Here is a 22,197-nt window from a genome sequence, read left to right on the forward strand (position 1 = left end):
TAGAATCAATAGTCAAGATACGCAGAAAAGTTTTTTTGTGCCGATGTTGCATAGAAATTTGTGGCTAGATGAATAAAGATTAATTTTGTTACCGCGTAAAAACCTCTCTATAAGATTGGACATTCCACCTGACAACCATAATTACCTCCACCAACATCATGCTTTTCACTGTGGGGGTGTATAATTAACATGGGAACACTGCTAGAGACCGCAAACGTAAAATATGGAGACGATCTCGTCTTCTCAAAAATTTGAAATTTGAATCATGGCACGTGTTGGCCGATCGGATTCATAGAATTGTGTAAAAGCGTACAAATAATTATTTCAGCAACATATGTCGAAGTGTTCTAACAATGAATAGAATAGTGCTCCAACCATGGATATAATTGTGTAGAAGTGCTGCTCCAAGAATGTAAAAAAATTTGTTGCAACATCAACTTTTTACATTAACCCATCAACTATATCAAGGTCACACTACGCCACCGCACCAAGCCAAGGAAGTCGTGGAAGTCGTGGACATCACAAGCCACGTCCTATGTCTGAGCCACCGTTGATCACTCACTCCAAATGAATAACTAACGATATGCAGTGAAAGATTGCTGCACGACGATAGCCCGTTCAGCAACGCCTTGCTGCCACTGCTGAACTGGTCCTCAGGGTTGTCGTCGTCGAGGAGGACGTCCTTGAGGACCGTGGTGATGGCCTCCTTGGCCTCGAGAGTGAACGATATAATTTTTTTTGTTATAATCAGGTCCCAAAACACAGTTTCACCGTGCATAGAAAAGTATGCATACAAGCATAGTAACCAAAGGAAAGAAAAATAATAATTTTTTACTCACCTCCCTTGGCAGACCGACGCACCCATTGCCATGCTGGGCCCGGATGGGGATGCACCACCTCTGGGATGCCCGTATGTATTGATAATTGTTCAACAATGTATACAAATTTATTCTAACAATGTATAGAATACATAGCAAGTTACACTTTAGCCATGCAAAATACTAGAAGAATGAATGGAAGCATAGAAATAAATATTAACCTACTATCATATCATATCATGGAAAAGCATAAAAAATCCAATAGCTATCGATGTACAAGCTAGCAACATCTCCAAATCCACATAAAACCAGGAATGAGAATACTGTAAAAAAACCAGAAAAAATTGGGCCACAATTTTTTATGCATATTAATCAACAAGCAAACTGGACGAGCTAGCAAAAAATCAAGAATGGGCCACAATTTTTTTGCAGATTAATCGACGTTCTCACCATGCATTGATGTCCTCAAGAAAAATACCTTCTCGGTCATGTCATGGAAGCCACGCGATCCTAGTATAAGCAAGTAGTCACCAGTTGCTGTATCTTCATCGTCTACATAGGGCAAAAAAATGCAGAAATAAAATCAAGATGCGGCTTTGATGTCCTCCAGAAGCCCTAAAAAATTCATAGAAACCCTATTTGGAGAGTAGATAACGGAGAAGCAAGTCACCAGCACGAACATCATAAACAGGCAGTCGCATAAAAAACAATGATAACAGTAAGAAAGTATGCGAGCAACACACAAGCATGAATTCTTACGAGCTGATCCATGCCTAGGAGCAGTAAAGCACACAAGGTCTTGCATGCTGCCAGATCGTTCGATTTAACAGGTTATGTGTGGTGGCCATATGACAATTGTGCATAGTAAAATAACGTGACGGTATGAAAATGTATTCTAACATTAAATATAAATGTGCTTCAACAATGTATAAAATTGTGTTCCAATAATGTATAAAATATGCTCCAACAATGTATAGAAGTCTTTGAAATGAGTTCTTGTTTATACAGTTGGCTCAAGAAGCATAGAAATAAAAAATCAATTGCACAGAAATCATACTCGTCTGCGTTGGTAGCTCTTCATTTTCTGCAAACCACCTATTCATTCTGCTGCATCCAAAAATTAGATAAAAACATCATGGAAAAACAATTGTCGTATGTCGTAAAAATACATCACGGCTACCCAATGCATAAAAACCAAGAACATTTTTTATGCGTATTAATCAACAAGCAAACTGGACTACTGGAGCTCGCAAAAAGTTCAAGATTGGGCCACATTTTTTTATGCAGATTAATCGATGTTTCACCTGAAGCTGGGTGTGGTGCTGCCGGCCATGAATTGATCTCGGTAATCAGTGCTGACACGCAGCGATAACATGCGGAACTAGCCACAGGTCTCCTCGACACGGTTCGTGGACCTGCTTGGTGCTGACTGACTGGCGAGGGAGGAGTGCCACCGGGCGAGGGAGGAGCCGCCGAGATGCATCAAAATAATTGCCTATGCATAGAAACTTATGCATTCAAGTGCAAAAAGCAAAATTGTCTCTCGCTAGATGCATCAATATTCTGAATCAAAATTGCATAGAAACCTTGGTTGCTCAGTGGAGGAAAGCAATTGTGATGTAAATCAAAAATCAAACATCAATCGCATAGAAACCATTTTATCAAACACACGCAATCGGCCATTGAAATCTCACAGAAATCTCATTAAGCACATGCACATCAGAGGTTCGAGCATCTGTGCATGCGAGGCCAAATCTCGTAGAGAACACCAGCAGCTAAGAGGGCAAATGCGTTTTCCCTCTCTCTCTTCAAGATTGCATCGCACCTGCATTTCGGATCACCAAATAAAGCTAGGCCTGGTTTAGTTGCCAAATTTTGGATGTGTAAAGTTGGCAAAATATACTGTAGCGTTACTGTAGCATTTCATTTGTATTTGTAATAATTGTCCAACCGTTGACTAATTAGGCTCAAAATATTCGTCTCGTAAAGTACAACCAAACTGTGCAATTAGTTTTTAATTTCGTCTACTTTTAGTATTCCATGCATGTACCGCAAGTTTAATGTGACGGAGAATCTTCTTTTTGCGTAGTGCCAAAGTTGAGAGTTTGGGACAAACTAAACAAAGCCCAGTTAATTGCACGGAACTTTGAAGAGCACGAATAGAATGGAAATCTCACGCACAGGAATGGCTGCTGCTTGCCGTTGCACAGGATGGCCGCGTTGACACCTTCCGCACGGCGTGGACACCTTCCGCACGGGGTGGCCGCGTGGAAATCTCACGAGGCAGCAGCAGCGCGTCGTGGGCGCCGTGACCCGGAGCGCCATCCCGCTGCTTGGGGCCGGGACCACGCGGACCTCTGCCATGCGGCATCCAGCGCCGCCACCGGCTGCAACACCCCGAGCGGGCCCCGTTGGATGCGCGGCCCGGGAGGTCCGCACCATCGACCCGCCTTGGCTGGCGCATCTAGCCACACCAACGCCAGGGGCCGCGCGGCTGGCCGCGCCGACGCCGGGGGCCACGCATCTGGCACCGTGGTGGGGAGGGGCCGCCGCGGGCTGTCGTAGGGAGGGGGCGCCGGGATGCAGTGCGGCCACGCGAGGTGCCCGGACGGCGGACCCCATCTGCTCGTAGACGCGGGAGACGAGGGGCGAGTCGAAGCGGACGATCTCCGGTACGGGCTTCTCGTTGCGCCAGGCCTGCTTGAGCACCTCGAGGTTCATAGTCCCCGCCTCGGCCGCGGCAGCCGATCCCGCCCCCGCCCCGCCGAGTCAGGCGAAGCCCGAGCACCTCCCCACTCCCGCAATGAGCTCGCCACAGATGCAGCCACCGCCCAGGCGAGGTCAGATTCAGCGGTCGCGCACAGCGGTGGCGCACGTGAGGTCGCCGGTACCGGTCACGCACGACGGCGGCGCAGGGTGGCGGGCGAGCACCGCTGGATCCGCTGCTCTGAGAGTGAGAGGTGAGAGAACGAGAGAAGAGAGAAACGTGGGATTTCAAATGAATTTGACAACATGGTGGCGTCTCTAATATATCAATCCAGTTTGCTTAGCCGACCAGCTAGCGTGGCCACGGTAGCAAAATAAATTTCGGTCGTTTAATCATGTTTTGATGGCTGAGTTTTACTCCACCGGACATTTACTGTGCAGGACCCCACGTCACATAGTAAATGGTTGTCCACGAAAATATCTCGTCGCCTCCCATCACTCCAGCACCTGTCCGCGGCGTGGCCTCATCTCCTCCGCTCTCTCCTCATCACTATCGCTCCACCGTCATCCTTCCTTTGTGCCTCCCCTTCGCCTCTCACAGCGCCGCCCCTCCCCATCGCCTACGCCGGTGGTGCGCCCTCTCCAGCACTTGCTTCGCCTCTCCTGTGGCGGGGCTCCGCATTCCCTTCCTCGCGCTCCTCCTCCGCGTTGCGCCGCCGCCGGCCGATCTACTCTACCCTCTGCATCCACCGACGCTGACTCCCATGCGGCGAATTCGGCCGTGGTTGACCCCATTGCTGCGACCATGGAGCTTCCCTTTCCTCCCTCCTCCTTGTTCCTCGAGTTTCCAAAACCCTAGGTCTGTCGCATCAGTGCGCCCTGTGCTTCGTGCTTCAACTCCCACCGGTGTAGCCTGCATTGGAGTCTTCGCTTTGGTTCTGTACGGCGGGGAGTCTCCCGCTGGTCCTCCAAGGGCGGCAGGCCTGCTGGGCCCTCGTCGTGCCGCCTCCGTTCTTTTCCGGTCGACAGGTGCTTCGGTGGGTTCTCTGTGTTTGCTTCGCCGCCTCCCTCTCTCCCCGTGCGGCGGCGCACCGGCTGAGCCCCTGCGTTGGCCGCGCATGGTGTGCAGGTGGGCCTCAATGGTGCCACGGTTGGCACGGAGCGGTCTCAGGTGCTCCTGTTTCCTCTTGTTTTGTGATTTTGCTTTTGTCTCTCTGATTTCTCCCTACGTTGATTTGGATTCCTGTTCTAGGGTTTGGCCTATAATGCCTGCAGCTCCATACCCGTTGCTCAAGGATTTGCCATTTGCCATTAATTTTTTCCTTCAGCCTGTGATAAAAATTCCATACCCGTTGCTCAAGGATATGAACTGATGTTCATTTGCTTGTGATGTACTAGGCATGACCTGCTACTTATATTGTGCAATTTCTGGGTAACCCAGTTGTCAGCATGCTTTGAAGCTCTAAGTTGATGAGCAGATGATGATTGGTATGTTTCTGAGGCCTATAAAAATCATGTCTTCATTCAAAAAAAAGCTTATCTTCTTCATTGCGACAAGAGAAATTTTACAGACCTTTAAAAGAACGTGTTGGTTTGCAAGACTTAGGTTCAGTTCCAGGTAGAGGAATGCAAGACTTAATATGGTTCAGTGCCAGGTACAGGAATGTAGGACTTAATATGGTTAAGTTCTGTCCTTTAATGTCAGATATCCAAATCTATCTTTTGACAGTGAAATGAACTAAAACTCTGAAACTCTATCTGTACAGTAATACATACCATGATCTATCGGGAACTCTTTTTTTCACCTTAGCAAACTTTTACTATGATACAACCTAAAACTTTTGTTTCTATAACTAGGTGCAATCATGTGACATGAACATCCGTATCTGAATTTTACTAATTTAATGAAATGCCTGCAAAGTTTGTCCTTGTTTTCAGTATGAGGTTCCTTTATCAACCTTTGTACATATATGCATATATTTCTGAGGCCTCTAAAACTGTTAAAGGTTTCCTTTGTGATCTTCTTTGCCTATTATCTGGGGCCTTTGCCTTGCAGTCTTCTGTGTTTGTGATGATAGCTGACATATCCACGTTCCATCTGCATAGTGAAAACATCATTGTATTGTGCTTTTTTCTTTGCCATGGCCTTTGTTTGTGATGAACCTGCGCATTTTTAGTTGCCGCTGGCTGTGATTAAATGTGACTCACGCCTGCTTATCATTCTAATGTTTTCTAACAATTTTTCCCTCTAAACACTTTTGCCATTTGCCATTTTCCTCTTCTTCAGCCTGTGATAAAAAATCCATATCTCCCAAAAACAACAAATCATATATGGAGTAGACTTGCTACCTCTGCACTGCATTTCTCGGTACTTACTATGTCTGTATTGAGATCAAGATAAGCGTCGTTAGTTGCACGGTTTGATTTTCATTTAATCGCCGGCGCGCGCAAAGGTGCGCGTGATGGACTAGTAATATCTAAGCGTGCGAAAGCTGACTGCACCCATCCACCGACGACAATGTCAGGCCCACGCGCGGGAGCTGGCTCAGGTCGGTGGGAAGCTGGTTAGTTGTAACCAAGCGCACACAGTTTAGGCTGCGCGCAGTTTGGGCTGCGGTTTTCACTAAACTAGCAACCGGTTAGTTTCACCATATTAGCCATGTTTATCGGTGATGATATAGTATTTTTTCACAACAAAATAACATCAGCCGGCTTATAAGCCACAGAAACGATTAAACGGACAGGGTATAAAAGACCCGAGCTCACAATATCATACACACACACACACACTATATATATATATATATATATATATATATATATATATATATATATATATATATATATATACTAGTTAAATGCATGTGCGTTGCAACGGGTACACATAATATCACGATAACATATGTATGAGCACGTGTTATACTGTATCTAAAATAGATATTGCAATCGTGATGTTTTACAAGTTGCAATACATGAGCATTCACCTTAATCATAACAAGTTTGTGTTTTACAATACATGTTTTACAATATATTGTACAATTAAGAATCTAATCTCTCAATGTTTCGACCAAGAGAACGTGCTTTGCACCAACACCAAGTTGTAGCTGGTCACCAGTCAAAGATTAATCTAGAAGATTTTCAAGTCCAAGATGCGGCATCTAACTTCTTGCAGATGAAGCATGTAGATAGTTGAAGCTGTAGTTAGAAGTATCCTGCACATAAGTTGTTTGTTAATTTTTAAAGTTAAAGTACTATTGATATATCTTGAAAAAATATGTATCAACGTGTAATGCATTACCTCTTTCATAGAGTTCGAACCTCTTTATATACAATATTCTTTGTGAATATATCCTTTGTCGGTCTCTTCTTCCCCTTCTCTTTCTCTTTTCCCTTGTTCACGTCCTTCTCAGCAGCCGGCACAGCCAAGATCCTAATGTTCGATCTTGCTGTAGCTCTTGATAGCGCAACATACAATTGGCCATGTGAGAACACTGGTTCCAGCAAGTATACCCCGACGTTAGGGATAGTCTGCCCCTGTGCCTTGTTAACAGTCATTACGAAGCTGAGCTAAATAGGGAACTGCTTTCGCTTAAATTGGAAAGGGAACATCTCATCGTCCAACGGGCATAAGGGTATTCGAGGCAGAAAAACCCGCTTTCCAGCGTGTTGTCCCAACACAATTTCAACGTCTATGGTATTCTTTTGGAACCCTCATATGATAAGCTTGGTACCATTACAAAGTCTGTTCGCAGAGTCAATATTCCTAAGCAATATGACTAGACAACCAATCTTTAGCTTCAACACATGTGGAGGTAGACCATTGGGTGTCAAAGTGTTAAGGAATTCCTCAGGGTAGTAGTTGTGCGGATCGTCCACCGCACAGTCAAAGCTATGGTACACCATCTCATCCCCGTGGAAACGACCTATCATCTTCGTATTAATCATATTAACCCATTCGTTCTGCTTAGATAATATCACTCGAGAGGTGATATAATCTTTGCTTGACATATTTGCATTGAGGTTAGGGAATATGCAATCAATTAGAGTATCAAGGTCACTATCTTCCCCGATGTACGGAACACATATATCATGAGGAAGACAGATTTCATCATCAACAGTCGCCTCCTCAGAACCTCCACCGACGCGCAACAAGTATTCTACAAACCACGGGTCGCTCTTTGCCCTCATGTTGCGCACCAGTTTTAGATGCCGCATGGAATAGCAAATGTACGACATCCGCAGTGAGGCACCAACTACCTGAGCCCTTGACCCTCTCCGAACAACAGGAAGAACCTGTCTGAAATCTCCACCGAACACCACGGTCTTCCCTCAAAACAGCAACTCTGGTCGGTCCATTATATCATGAAGGCTGTTGTCTAGTGCCTCAACACCTTGCCTTTTTATCATTGTCACCTCGTCCCCAATAATAAGGGATGTGGCCCGAAGCAGCTTGGTAGTACCACTCTGTTTCGTGAAGGTGCAAAAGGCCCCATTATCGATGGTGAGGGGAATCTTGAAGTGTGAGTGGGCGGTTCTACCACCAGGCATTATTGAGGCCACAACACCAGATGTAGCTGTTGCCACTGCAATCTTTTTCTGATTGCGTATAGTAGCGAGAAGTGCTCTATACAGATAAGTCTTTCCGATCCCGCTAGGACCATCCACAAAGAAGAGACCCCCATCCTCGGTATCAATCGAGGACATGATCTCATCATATGCAGCCCACTGCTCCTTGTTAAGGGTGTCTGACAGAGCCACGTCATCCTCGTTAACCTTAATGCTAGCCTCCTCAAAAATCTCTCTAGGAATATCACGAGGCATCATATGTGTCGTCGATATCAGAAAGTGGGTACATCTTTATATCCTTCTGCATTGATTGTAGCAATTTTTGAATATCCATGAGGACCATCTGCTCCACCATGAAGGTGGATTGATTATTGTGCCTATAGTCCTCCGGCATTGCCTCCTTGTGTTTCTCCCATAGTCCAAACACATCACTAGGCTCACAAAATACCAATATTGTTGCAAAGAGCCTTCATAGCGCATATGGCATCATCCACCCAGTTGCCTCAGCGAGACTCTCGTTCAGTGTGTTGTCCTCTTCCATTAAGCCCCTTCTTTCTGCAGCTTCACGGAAGGTCAGTAGGATTTTGCCATCCACGGTCCTTGGACACTCAAACGAGGTTGCACTTGCCACGTGGTTCAAGAGAACCCTAAGATAGTAACGCTCGACTAGATTGGCAAACACGATTCTTCCAATCTATCGTAATGTATCACGACGCACCCTATTTTGCCAAACTTTGCCCTGTGCTTGCCACGTATAGAACTCGAGAAAGTCCTGATACAATATACCTTGAGCTATTTCATCTGTCCTATTCTTCTCAAAGTACGCTGTAAGCATTGACTTGTCAGCACCTAGACGATCAAGCACTCGTCGAATCCCCTGGCACAGATGAAATGACACCATGTGCATGTCTGGAAGATGTAGCTGTAAGGACAAAACAGAAGGGTACCTATCACTCAAATCAAACCCGTATATCCTCCATAAGGCTTCTAGGGGGGTTACCCATCTAGCATCTCTGTACTACTTGATCTCATCAATGTTCCTGTCGACAGAATATCATCGGCAGTCCTCCGAGGGGTATCCCACGAAGGTAGATTGATCGGCAGAGGAGCGTGAGATCAAGAACAAGAAGGCAATAGAGACACACGAGTTAGACAGGTTCAGGCTGTCAGTATGACATAATACCCTACTCCTGTGGTCTGTTGGTTTGTATTAGCTATTGTATGATATTGCGTGTGTTTGGAGGGGGTCCCTACCCGCCTTATATAGTCTAGGGAGCAGGGTTACAAGTAGATTAGATCTGAGAGATAACCGGAAAGTAATAACTGATTACAGGAATCTTGGGATCATACATATCCTAACAGATCTTGTAGTATCTTCAGGATATCCTCTAGATGTCTTGCGGAAGGCGCCGACCAGAGTTGTGCCCTGCAAGGCTTTGTCTTGTGGGTTGAGCCACCCCTGGGGGCGTAACCCATGTGGTCTACCGTGTGTATCTAGCGTCGTACCCACCACAGCTAGTCCCTGAGCACCTTATACCCGTTGTGCAAAGCCGTCTTGAGCTTGTCCGAGCACATGCGAATAGAGCCGAGTAGTCAAACTCTTGGTTCGACCACCATGAAGAGTCACCGAGCAGTTGTGAGCGGTTGCCGAGCAGCATGCATCATCACCAAGCAGCTTTTCCCAAGTACGGCTTGCCATAAGGGTGTAAGGAGCTCAAGTCTAGAATCAAAAATTTCTTTGCAGTGGACCAAGTGTGCCTACTTAGAGTCCGACCACAGGAGAAGGAGTTAGTCTTCTTCAAGAGGTATGTAGTCTTCGAGAAAAAATCCCGCACATTCACCGCGAGGTGAAGTGTGCCCACTTAGTCCCCGAGCCTAACAGTAGATGACGTTGTCATGTGGTGCCAGGGTCAGAAACAGAGAAACAGTTAAAGACCAGCCGAGCAAGCAACTAGTCCCTGAGCTATAAGCGGAGATATAGGAGAAATCAAACCATGGAGAAAAAACTGGAGTAATGGCTATACAGTAACGGTTACTGAGCCTCAATAAATGGCGGAGAAGTCGGAGATTATTCGGCGAGTAGCAACTAACGGTGGCGATAAATGGGCAACGTGGGTTGTGGTTGCGCAAAAGCCCAGGTCATAGCCCACCTTGCTGTTGTGGAGGATCCGAAGAGGCGCACATCGCGGGAACGGTTTCCCAAAAACCCTTGACTACAAAGAGGTGGGGAAAGTGCTTTATAACTGCGCCGCCGCATCCCAATTTTCCACCTTTGCCACTTTGCCATTTCGTCTTCCTCCGCAGTCCTCCCATTTCCAATTTCACATTCACACTTGAGACCGCCGCCAAACCCTAATCGGATCTGAGAGATGGCGCCGAAGAAGGGAGCGGCCAAATCGAAGAAAACAAGCCCCAAGAAGGTGAGCGTCGGCGCCTGACATGACGAAGAGTGGGTGCCATCGTGAATGGGAGAGGCAGAGCTGAACAGACTGGTGGAAAGCTGGCATTCTCCCTGACTGTGCCACCGTCGGATGGCGGCCGGCCCTCGGTGAGTCCTTTCCGATGCCTCATACTGACGAAGCAGTAGTATTCGAGGATTATTTCTAGTGTGGGTTGAGATTTCCTATTCATCCATTCCTGAGGGATCTATTGGAGCTCTGGGCGGTTAGTCTGTGCAACCTCCATCTCAACACCATTCTTCACGTCTCAATCTTCATCCATTTCTGTGAGGCATATCTCAGAATCCTACCCCACTTCAACCTCTTCTGTCACCTGTTCTGGCTGAAAAAGAGAGGCGGCCCTGGTTCCAAAGTGGTCGGCGGGGTGTACCTCCAGTTGTGCGATGGGATGATGGGCGAGTAGCTTACTGTGCCGCTGAACACATCACTAAAGGGGTGGAACGCCAGGTGGTTCTACATGAGACAAAACCACCCAGCAGTCCGCTGCGACGCTGACCACATCCCGGAGAACCAGAGGAGTTGGTCGAAAATGCCGAGCAGCGCTGATATGGAGAAAGTGAAGGAACACCTCGGCTTAATAAAGGGCGTAAGAACCAATGGTGGATTGGTAGCGGCCAGTTTCATAGTGCGTCATGTTCAGCCCTATAAGGAGAGAGTGCACCCAGGCTTCGAGTTCAAAGGGGAGACCGACGGTACCTGGGAGAGGCCAGAGATACTATCGAGGAACGTTGTTGAACAGCAGACTACAGAGCTGTTCACTCTGCTTGCCTCATTCAGCTTGTCAGGGTATACAAAGCCCTTTAACTGCAAAAATCTACCTCCTCAGGTAAATATCGCAACTATGTGCTTTGAGAATCTTTTTCTTTTGTTATTGTCGAGCAGTATACTGATTCACTCATGCGAAGATCCACTCGTAGGATAGGGTGGTGTACTTCTCAGGCATGCCGAGAGGTGATTGGTCGCCAATGGTCGATGCACGACCACCAGCTCAACATGAAGAAAGTTCCATCGGTGTTTCTTCGGAGTCTAGGCGTATGGATGTTGGTCGGACGGAGAGTCCTCCCCCGGTGTCGGAGAAAGCCCGGGGGAAGAGGGCAGCGGCAGACAAGCTGGCCTAGAAGAAGAGGAAGACGGCGGCTACTGCTCCCCGCAAACCAGGTGGCATCTCGCTTGGTGATGATCAGACCACTCGAACATGAAGGACCGTGGTGTTGGATTGGTCTAATGACGACGAAGTTTTGACGGCTCCTCCACCGAGCATGAAGGAGCCTCCACGAAGCACACACATGAGGGATCAATCAGGGGGAGGCGAAGAAGTCCCTAAACCACATACAAGGGAAGTTCCCACATAGCAGACAACAAGAGTCCCTGTGGGGCAAGCGGCGGAAGTCCCCGAACAACAGGTGGAGGCGAACCCAGAGCAGCAGGCGGAGAGGGCCCCAGAGCGGCAGGCAGAACAGAGGTCGACCAAGGAGGAGCCGAGACCTCCCCCGTAGAGGACGGGAGTTGACCCCACGGCTGCACCTGGGGGCTCGGGCAGGCACCGCCGGTTTAAGAAATTGAACTGGCAGACCAAACCATAAGTATCCTTGTATTGAAGTTACTTTGCTATAGTTTCTTAATTTTTGTGGTGACTGATGAACTATTTTGATGTAGTGCAAGGTGAACAATGGATCTAACCCCGCCCGTCCAGACTGAGCAGCAGCCGAAGGCTGGCCCCAAAACGGGGGACATGCCGGTGGACCCCATCCCGGATTCCCCGGGTGCTCGGCAGCACGCGGGGGACCCGATCGCTGCCACTGGCGGACTTGGCGGCAGCGAATAGTTATCGTCAACGGTGAACAAGTCGGCGACAGCCCCCTTGGCAATGGCAGGCACCATCAGGTCCTCGAGAGTAGAAGCTGCAGTAACCGACATCGCGCCGGAATCTAGGGTGGAAAATCTTGCGATGCCGAAGGACCAGGCAGCACCCCCAAGGCGTCAGAGGGCATGGTCAGACCCGCCATCTAACCACCGAGCCCCCAGGTAGTGCCTCCAGCTACAGCAGAAGATGACGAGGTGGAGGAGATCAAGCGTGAAGAACCTCGAGCTCAAGCTGTCCGAATCCTCCGAAAGCGTGGCAACGATATAGTAATTGTCGAAGAGGAAGACACCTCCAAGGAGTTCAGGAGACTAGAGAATGCCCTTACTAGGGTGATGAAGCAGATCAAGGTTAGTGCTGTGTCTGGAAAGATCCTCGTTGACGTTGGTAATTGGGTATCAACATTGTCATTCTGCATTTACGAGAGATAACTTGGACTGCCGAGCAACGCCGCCTGATGATAAAGAGGATGGAACCCCTTGCTAAGGAGAATGAAAAGCTCAAAGTGGAGATGAACCTCTTGGAGAGAAATATCCAGAGGGCCCGACGCGAGCGAGACCTTGCAGAGTCAAACGCGCAGGACCTAGAATACCAAAAGGGTGTCCTGACCGAAAAGCTAGCGGTTGTGTCCAAGTAGCTGCGGAGCCAGTCTGAGTAGTTGGACGTTGTCTCCAGCCAACTGAAATGCGCCTCCGAGTAGTTGGAAAAGAAAGCCGAACAACTCAAAAATGTATCCGAGCAGAAAGCAGGTACGGTATCGGCGAATGTACTTTTATATTGCTGGAAAGCCATATTTTTGGTGTTAATTGTTGCACTTGTAGAGCAAGACACAGAGCTCAGCCAACTACGCCAGGCCATCGAACAACTTTGCCAGGAGAAGGCGAAGGAGTCAGAGTGAGCAGACAAACTGGCCAAAGAGCTGAAAGGTGAATACCTCCTGGTTGAAATTACTATTGAAGTAGCTTCCTTGTATGATGGAACCTTGTAACGCTTGCAGGCTACCATCATAAAGCCAAGACATAGTTTGATGTGCTGGTGCAGGAGGCCAAGACCCAAAGGGAGAACTTCGACGCTGTAGTTGCCGCAATTAAGCCAGTGCTTGACTGCGTCAACTTGGAAACGGCTACTCAGCCCAACGGTAGCCAGCAACATTCGGACACCATCATCCAGAGGTGCAGGCAGCGTGGGAGAACTTCAAGAGCTTCAACCGCGATGCCATTGTGTCCGTCGCTACTTATGTCCTCGCGGTGGTTCGGTCCCATTACCCAACTATCGACCTTCAGTCGATAGGGGGCGGTTTCGCCGAAGGACTGAGCGATGCGAAGACCCGGCAGCTAGAGGATGAGGTGGAGGATGCAGCGAAGAAGTTGGTCGGCGATATAGACTTGTTTGGTGAGACGAACGGCGAAAGCGGTGCTCGGTGACCTGCTCGGAGATTATCATCTGTAACATCTGGACGGTGTAGTTAGAACGCGCGAAAGCGCAAAAAACACTTATGTATATGATAAATGTTATAAGGCGCATGTGTATGCAGTTTGCAGGTATTTTGGTGGAAACGTCTTTGTGATTTCGACCAGAAAGCAATTATGTGCAGTAAAAATAGCGCCCGAGTAGTTGGCCCACTGTTTGAGCCCTATGGCTTTGGCTAGCCCACAATCCATAATGTCGAGCGTGGAGCCCGTGTACGTGTAGGAGTTGCAAGCGTGACCAAGGAACCACAGCCGACCACCCATAACGCAGAGCATGGAACCAATAGCACGTGTCGGGAGAGATCGGAGACTGGGTCTTCTCCATAGAACATAGAGCATAACGTTTGCTGCTCGGCAGTTGGCGAAATAACTTGGAGATAAATGTAGCATAAGTGGCGTCCGAGCAGTTAGTTTTTTGCTGAACTCTCAGCCTCGGTTAGCCCATACTCCATAACATCGAGCGCGGAGCCCGTGCACGTGTAGGAGGAACAGGCATTACCAAGGAACCATAGCCGAGCACCCATAATGCAGAGCGCGGAGCTCGTGGCACGTGTAGGGAGAGATCGGAGACTGGGTCTTCTCTAGAGAGAACAGAAACAAACGTGTGCTGCTCGCTGATTGGCGAAATATCTTGGAGACTTGGTGCAAAAAAGTTTGGCGATATAAAACATAATTGTGAAATACATTAGCGATTTGGAAGAAAAAATGTTCAGCGTTTTGGAGAAAACGTGTTCGGCTATTTGGAGAAAACGTGTTCGGCGATTTGGAGAAAACGTGCTCGGTGATTTGGAGAAAACATGCTCGGCGATTTCGTATTGGAGCTCGTTATGGAGTATCGCAGTGCCCAACGACCATATGTGGAGATTAGAACATAATGGAGAAAAAATGGAGACAAATTATGGAGACCAAAACTTTATTCATCACAAAGTGAAGAGTACATATCTGAGGCGTTTCAAGGGTACAAACATATAAGGTGTTCGATGTACCATGAGTTGGGGACATCGACTCCATCTGGGTCAGATAGGCGATAGGACCCTGGTCGGGTAACCTCTTTGACGACGTAAGGCCCTTCCCATGGGGAGGAGAGCTTGTGCATCCCTTTGGTTTTTTGTTTTTTGCGGAGAACGAGGTCGCCGACAGTAAATGAATGACCTTTGACGTTGCGGTTGTAGTATCTCCGCAAGCCTTCTAGATATTTGGCTGTGTGGACACAGGTGATCAGGCATTCTTCCTCGGCCCTGTCGACGTCCTCTGTCCGAACAGCTACGGCTTGCTCTTCATCATAGTTTTCCACCCTAGGTGCTTGGAAGGCAACATCCGCTGGAAGTATGGCCTCTGAGCCATAGACCAAGAAATATGGAGACACACCGGTGCTACAACTAGCTTGAGTGCACAGTCCCTAGACCACAGCTGGTAGCTCCTTGAGCCATCTGCCCGGATGCTTTTCTTCTTTCTGATATAGCCTCTTTTTGAGGGCATCAAGGATCATGCCATTCGCCCGTTCGACCTGGCCATTGGATCTAGGATGGGCAACGGAGACATACTTGACGAAGATGCACCGGTCTTCGTAGAAATCCCAAAAGTGATGGCCAGTAAATGTAGTTCCGAGGTCGGTGATGATGCTGTTCGGGAGACCGAATCTGTGGATGATATCTTCGAAGAGCTCGACTGCTTTCTTTGTGGTAGCCGAGACAAACGGTTTATACTCGATCCACTTGGAGAACTTGTCGATGGCCACGTACACGTACCGGAAACCTTCTGGCGCTGGCTTGAAAGGCCCGATCATGTCTAGTCCCCAGCATGCGAAAGGCCAGGAAGCTAGGACGGTCTGCAGTTCCTGTGCTGGTACATGTATTTGCTTGGTGAAAAACTAGCATCCATCATAGCGTCAGACGAGGTCTTCTGCATTGGAGATGGCCGTGGGCTAGTAAAAACCAGCTCAAAAAGCTTTGCCGACCAGGTTTCTTGAGGCCACGTGATTGGCACAGGAAGCAGAGTGAACTTCGAGAAGTAGCTTTACTCTTCGTCTTGGGTGATGCATTTCTGCAGTATCCCTTCCTTGGCACTTTTCCTCATCAAGTTACCATCTACCAACACGTAATGCTTGCTTCGGTGAATTAGGCATTCGGTTTTGGTCTTGTCAGCGGGTACTTCGGCGCTGGTGAGGTACTTGATGAATTGCTCCCTCCAGTCGGCGACTGGCAAAGGTACTGCAAGTACCAACTGCTCAGCAGGGGGAATCTCTTCAACTTCCTTTTCCTGTTTAATGGATGACGCCAAAAGATCTTGAACGAAGACCCCCGGTGGAACCGCGGCGCGAGAAGAACCTATCTTTGAGAGTTGGTCAGCTGGCTGATTGTGATCTCGCACCACATGGTGGTACTCGATACCATAAAACTTCCCTTCAAGCTTCCTGATTTCGGCGCAGTATGCGTCCATCTTCTCACTAGAACAGGACCAGTCTTTGTTGAGCTGGTTGATAACTAGCGCAGAGTCCCCATACACCATGAGACGTTTGACGCCGAGCTCGACTACTATACAGAGACCGTGGAGATATTCTTCATATTCTGCGGCGTTGTTGGAAGCTATAAAGTGTATCTGGAGAACATAGCGTAGCTTATCCTTGGTCGGTGTAAAAAATAGAATGCTCGCACCAGCACCATTGATGTTAAGGGCACCATCGAAGTACATCACCCAGTGCTCGGGGCAAGTGGCGGTAATGGGTTCTTGGATCTCGGTCCACTCAGCGATGAAATCAGTAAGCGCCTATGACTTAATGGTAGGTCTGCTTCTGAATTTGATGGAGTAAGTGCCAATCTCAACAGCCCACTAAATGATGCGGCCGTTGGCCTCTTTGTTGTGGAGAATGTCCCCCAGAGGGAACTCAGTGACCACGGTGATCTTGTAGTATTCTAAGTAGTGTCGGAGCTTGTGCGAGGTAATCAGAATGGCGTATAACAAATTTTATACCTGAGGATAACGAGTTTTGGGCTCATTAAGTACCTCGCTGATGAAGTAGACTGGACGTTGCACCTTGTAGGCGTGCCCGGCTTCCTCATGTTCGACGACGATAGCAGTGTTGCCGACGCGAGAAGTAGCGGCGATGTAGATCAGTAGAGTTTCATCTAGTCATGGTGCCGTCATGATCGAAGGCTTTGTTAGGAACAATTTAAGCTACTCAAAAGTTGTATCTGCCTCCTTCGACCAAGAAAAACACTCGGAGGCCTTGAGGAGTTTGAACAAAGGTAGCCCTTTTTTGCCGAGGCGCGATATGAAGCGGCTTAAAGCAGCCATGTAGCCTGTAAGCTTCTGTATATCCTTGACACATGTCGGCCATTTCATGTTGGTGATGGCGGAGACCTTGTTAGGGTTAGGTTCGATGCCTCGAGCACTGACAATGTAGCCCAACAGTATACCGGATGAAACTCAAAAGATGCACTTTGAAGGGTTCAACTTCCATCGGTACTTGTTTAGGTTGGTGAAAGTTTCCTCAAGGTTGGCGATAAGGTTGTCGGCGGTCTTGGTCTTGACGGCCACATCATCGATGTAGGCTTCGATGTTGCGGTCGATCTATTGGTCGAGGCACATCTGGATGGCCCTTTGATAGGTTGCCCCGGCGTTCTTGAGTCCAAAGGACATAGTTGTGTAGTAGTAAGCACCGAAAGGTGTGATGAACGATGTCTTGATCTGATCTTCTTCCTTCAGGGAAATCTAGTGATAGCCGGAGTAACAATCAAGGAAGGAGAGCAGTTCGCAGCCAGCGATGGAGTCTACGACCTCGTCTATCCGAGGTAGGCTGAATGGGTCTTTAGGGCAGTGTTTGTTAAGATCAGTATAATCAACACACATTCTCCATTCTTTATTCTTTTTTCGAACGAGAATAGGGTTTGCTAACCAATCTGGATGATACACTTCTTTTATGAATCTGGTAGCTAAGAGCCATTTTATTTCTACCCTAATAGCCTCCTTCTTGTCTGGCATGAATCGGTGGAGTTTCTACTTGATCGGTCTGGCGGTCAGCGAGACATTCAAGGAGTGCTCGATCTTCTCCCATGGTACCCCCGACATATCTGTAGGCTTCCAAGCAAACACATCGGTGTTGGCACGTAGGAAGGAGACGAGCGTGCTTTCCTATTTGGGGTCAAGGTGAGCCCCAATCTTCACGGTCTTGGAGGGGTTGTCGAGGCCAAGGCTAACCTCCTTGACTTCCTTTGACTTGGCGGAGGCGTGAGGAGGCTCTAGCTCTGGGATCTCCATGTCTTTGGCAGGCACCGTCTTGGCTTCAGTGACCACGCTAGCCATCTGGATGGAGAGGTCGATAGCTTTGGTGAGGGCGAGACTCTCTGTCTCGCAGGCGTAGGCGATGGAGAGGTTGGCCCGCAAGGCCAAGACTTCAGCGGGCGAAGGCATCTTCAGCACCAGATTGGCATAGTGCAGCATGGCCATGAACTTGGCCAGAGCTGGCTGACCAAGTATGGCGTGGTAGGTGGTGTCAAAGTCGGCGATGTAGAAGTTGATATGCTCGACACGGTAGTTGCTTGCCGTGCCGAACTGTATAGGTAGGGTGATCTCTCCAAGTGGTTTGGATGCCCTGCCAGGTACCACAACCCAGAAGGAGGAGTCCGAGGGTGTGAGATCTATTATCCCGAGGACTAACTCCTTTAGGGCCCCAGCGAAGAGTAGATTCAAAGCGCTCCCACCGTCGACGAGCACTTTTCTAAAAAGCACCTTCTGGACAGTTGTGTCGAGGACAAGGGGGAAATGCCCTATGTATGGTATATTCGCCCATTGGTTGGCCCTGCTAAAGGTGATTGGGACCATGGGCCATGGGCGATAGCTGGGGTTGGCGGTGGTTTCCTCTAAAGTGACGGTGAGCACTCGTCGGGCTGCTAGCTTCTGTTCTCTTCTACTCTCGGTGGAGGCGAGGCCTTCGAAGATGGTGGTGACCACCTTGTCATGGTCCTAGAAGGCGTTGTTATTGCCCCAAGGTGGTCGGCGACCTCCGTTCCCGTCGTTGGCATCGTCGTCTAGTTTTTTTGTCCTGGAACTCCTTGGCCAAACCGAGGCAGTCCTTCATTTTATGCTTGGCGTTCTTATGGAGGGGGCACGGGTCATCAAGGATCTTCTTGTACTACTCATCGTAGTTGCGCTTGGCGCAAGGTTCATTGACGGCAGCGACGATGTGGTCTGGCCGGCGACGGTGATTTTGACCGGGCTTGGATCCTTCTGGCCGATCATGGCCACTGTCCCGGTGGAAACTATGGTCGTCATAGCAGCGGTCATTATGGCGTCGGTCGTTGGGGCGGTCGTCGTAGCGGCGAGGCAGGTGATGAGTGCCCGTATCTTCGTTGAAGCTCATCTTGGCTTCCTTGGCGTCGGCGTATTGGTTGGCGGTCGTGATCATCTCGCCGATGCCTGTAGGTGGCTTACGATTGAACTTGGAACGAAGCTCGCAGTGATGAATTCCTCAGACAAAGGCGGTGATAACCTCAGCTTCCGTGATGTTAGGAATAGAATTCCTCATCTCGAAAAAGCGTCTGATGTAGCTGTGGAGGAGCTCGGATGGCTTCTGGGTGATGCGGTTGAGATCATGCTTGGTGCCCAGCCGTGTACACGTAGCCATATAGTTGTCGGTGAAGACTTTCTTCAGCTCTTCCTAGGACCCGATGGAGTCCAGGGCAAGGCTTGTGAACCAGCTCATGGCGGCTAGAGTGAGCATGATGGGAAGATAGTTCGCCATGACGCTGGTGTCTCCCCCGCTGGTGCGGACAGCAGTGGCGTAAGCTTGTAGCCACCATGTTGGATTCATCCTTCCCTCATAGGGCTCGACCCCAGTGATTTTGAAACCACGGGGCCACCGAAGTGTTTGGAGCACCCTCGTAAACGCTGGGGGCCCTTTGGGGTTGTTGTCGGTGTTGACTGTAGCATTGCCAGCGTCGATCGGCTCGAGAGCTGAGCCTAGGTTTCCGTACTCCTGCTCGTACTCCTAGTGGTGGCGTACTTCGTCTTCATGGTGACCGAAGCGACGCTGCTCGATACGCCGTAGTGCATCCTGTAGATTGCTGAGGTGCACTCGAGCGTCCTGTTCGACCTCCTAGTCGTGTTGGCGAAGGTGTTCGGCGTGGTGGCCCCCGGCTCCCCCCTAGAGAGGCAATGACTGGTCGGCGAAACAGCTTTGACTGGGGCGGCGATTGGATCTTGGCACTGCTGATCGACGAATCATGCTCGTGGAGCACGAAGGTCTCTGATCCTCACGGATCTCATTGACTTAACAGTGTGCTGCTTTAAGCATGGCAGCGACCTTGGCGAGCTTGGGCATCTGCGGGAGGTAGGCGAGCTCATTGGTGGCTACTGCCAAATTGGCACTCGAGGTCTTGAAGACGTCGTGGCCATCAACGCGGAGGAACTCTTTGTCGAGGTTGTGAGTCAAACTAGTTGTTTCGAGCAGTCTTGGCCATCGCAATGGCGTGCTCATTTGCATGGCGCTGTGCGTGGTTGACGTTGCGGTTCTCACGAGCGGCGCGTTCCTCATCGGTCTTGCCGTTCCGAGGGGGCTATCAATGCTGATGTTGAAAATCGTGCCACCCTGGAAAGGCGGGAGAGGGGGTTGCTCGGTGAAGGTTTTGGTGTGGGTCTCCCTAGAGCCCTAGGACTCGGAGTCTAGATTTTCCTCTAGGATGGTCAGGAGGGATGCTCTGGGACATCGACTGGTGTGCAGCATGTTGACTGTCGGCAGAAGCTGGTCGGTGAACTGATCGGTGAGAAGATGGATATCCCCCACCCGGTCGGCGAATTTGCCCCTCAGGGCATCTTGGTAGGTAGCAGCGGCGTTGGTGAGCCCAAAGGGTAGGGCCATAACCCCTAGAGTTTGCTGAGCAGCCTCCGATAGATCTAGATCAGAGGGTGGTCGGCGCTGAACGAGAGTGTCCAGAGCCGATTCGGCGATGGAGAGACAATCGGTGAGCTTCAGACCGACCCGGTCGATAGATTTGATTAGATCATCATTGTTGATCTGCCTCCTCTGGTAGCGAGGAAGCGGGCGATGAGTTGTTGATGAAGGTGACCTCAAAAGTGGTTCCAAGATCAGATCTGCAGCTACAGGTGCGGGGGTGATCGGCACAAAAATGATCTGCACCAGATCGAGGAGCTCTTCGACTCTATCAGCATTGATGACCCATGAGATGGATCCAACCATGAAGATCTGGCCAGGCTATGGAAGGGACGAAGAGCCTGTGGAAAAAGCCATCTTGTTCGACAAGAAAATAGCACTCACACCCCTACCTGGCGCGCCAACTGTCGACAAAATATCATCGGTAGTCCTCCGAGGGGTATCCCACGAAGGTAGATTGATCAGCAGAGGAGCATAAGATCAAGAACAAGAAGGCAACAGAGACACACGAGTTAGATGGGTTTAGGCCGTCAGTATGACGTAATACCCTACTCCTATGGTCTGTTGGTTTATATTAGCTATCGTATGATATTGCGTGTGTTTGGAGGGGGTCCCTACCCGCCTTATATAGTTTGAGGAGCAAGGTTATAAGTTGGTTAGATTTGAGAGATAACCAGAAAGTAATAACTGATTACAGGAATCTTGGAATCATACATATCCTAACAGATCTCGTAGTATCTTCAGGATATCCTCCAGATGTCTTGCGGAAGGCGCCGACTAGAGTCATGCCCTGCAAGGCTTTGTCCTATGGGCTGGGCCGCCTCTGGGGGCGCAGCCCATGTGGTCTACCATGGGTATCCGGGGTCGTACCCCCCATAGTTCCCTTCACTATCCTCCTTGTCAGCCTCTCTCATAGCCACAGACGCCTGGTCATGACCCTTGTAAATGTACTTAAACAGATACTTGACTGCCTAGATGCTCCCACATGCCTCAACATTGATGTGGTAGTTGAATAGATGGAGGAGATACGGGTTGTAAGGCATGACCCATCTGTTGTCAAGTTCATGTCTGTGAACTTTTTCTTTTCGGCCATCTTCACGCCGTCTGTAAACAGGTTATGAATCCTTGCCTTGTACTGTGACATCACAGAAAGGTCTAGGGTAATGGTTCTTGCAGGAATCACGACCCTTTGTGCATGGACAATCACGATTAAGTAGTCTACAAGGGCCATGTATCATATGTTTGGTAACCATCTTGTACAAGACTGTGTACTTCTTCTTGTTCGGGAGCTCGGTTGAGATGAGGTGATCATAATGCTCTGGACATGTGATCTTGTACTTCCTATCCATGATTAGCAAAAAAAGTGCATGCGACAGACCCCTCTTCTGGAACTCCACAACATAAACATGTGCTCGCACCTTTCTAAGGA

At 49.0% G+C, this 22,197-nt stretch overlaps 4 protein-coding genes across 8 annotated transcripts; all 4 read right to left on the minus strand.

Moving 5' to 3' along the window:
- Positions 1 to 308: 308 nt before the first annotated feature.
- Positions 309 to 3,801, minus strand: LOC136517730 (uncharacterized). Of its 5 annotated transcripts, none has more exons than XM_066511375.1 (6): positions 3,000 to 3,801; positions 2,123 to 2,313; positions 1,876 to 1,925; positions 1,297 to 1,370; positions 840 to 899; positions 309 to 712 (listed from the first exon to the last, which is right to left on the minus strand). In XM_066511375.1, the coding sequence occupies exons 2-6, from the start codon at positions 2,191 to 2,193 to the stop codon at positions 470 to 472; spliced, it is 498 nt and encodes a 165-aa protein (XP_066367472.1). In that variant the 5' UTR covers positions 2,194 to 2,313; positions 3,000 to 3,801; the 3' UTR covers positions 309 to 469. The 5 variants fall into 5 exon arrangements, 3 of the variants coding, with proteins under 3 accessions (XP_066367472.1, XP_066367473.1, XP_066367471.1); XM_066511376.1 differs by having other exon boundaries at positions 1,876 to 1,922; positions 2,123 to 2,643; XM_066511374.1 differs by having other exon boundaries at positions 2,123 to 2,643.
- Positions 3,802 to 7,235: 3,434 nt separating this feature from the next.
- Positions 7,236 to 7,760, minus strand: LOC136515605 (uncharacterized). Its single transcript, XM_066509144.1, has one exon. It carries the CDS (start codon positions 7,758 to 7,760, stop codon positions 7,236 to 7,238), a length of 525 nt encoding a protein of 174 aa, XP_066365241.1.
- A 93-nt stretch (positions 7,761 to 7,853) lies between these two features.
- Positions 7,854 to 8,345, minus strand: LOC136515606 (uncharacterized). The gene has a single exon (XM_066509145.1). It carries the CDS (start codon positions 8,343 to 8,345, stop codon positions 7,854 to 7,856), a length of 492 nt encoding a protein of 163 aa, XP_066365242.1.
- A 7,550-nt stretch (positions 8,346 to 15,895) lies between these two features.
- On the minus strand, positions 15,896 to 16,318 carry LOC136515607 (uncharacterized). The gene has a single exon (XM_066509147.1). It carries the CDS (start codon positions 16,316 to 16,318, stop codon positions 15,896 to 15,898), a length of 423 nt encoding a protein of 140 aa, XP_066365244.1.
- Positions 16,319 to 22,197: the final 5,879 nt, after the last annotated feature.

This window comes from Miscanthus floridulus, chromosome 17 (genome assembly GCF_019320115.1).
Source record: "Miscanthus floridulus cultivar M001 chromosome 17, ASM1932011v1, whole genome shotgun sequence".
NCBI lineage: Eukaryota > Viridiplantae > Streptophyta > Magnoliopsida > Poales > Poaceae > Miscanthus > Miscanthus floridulus.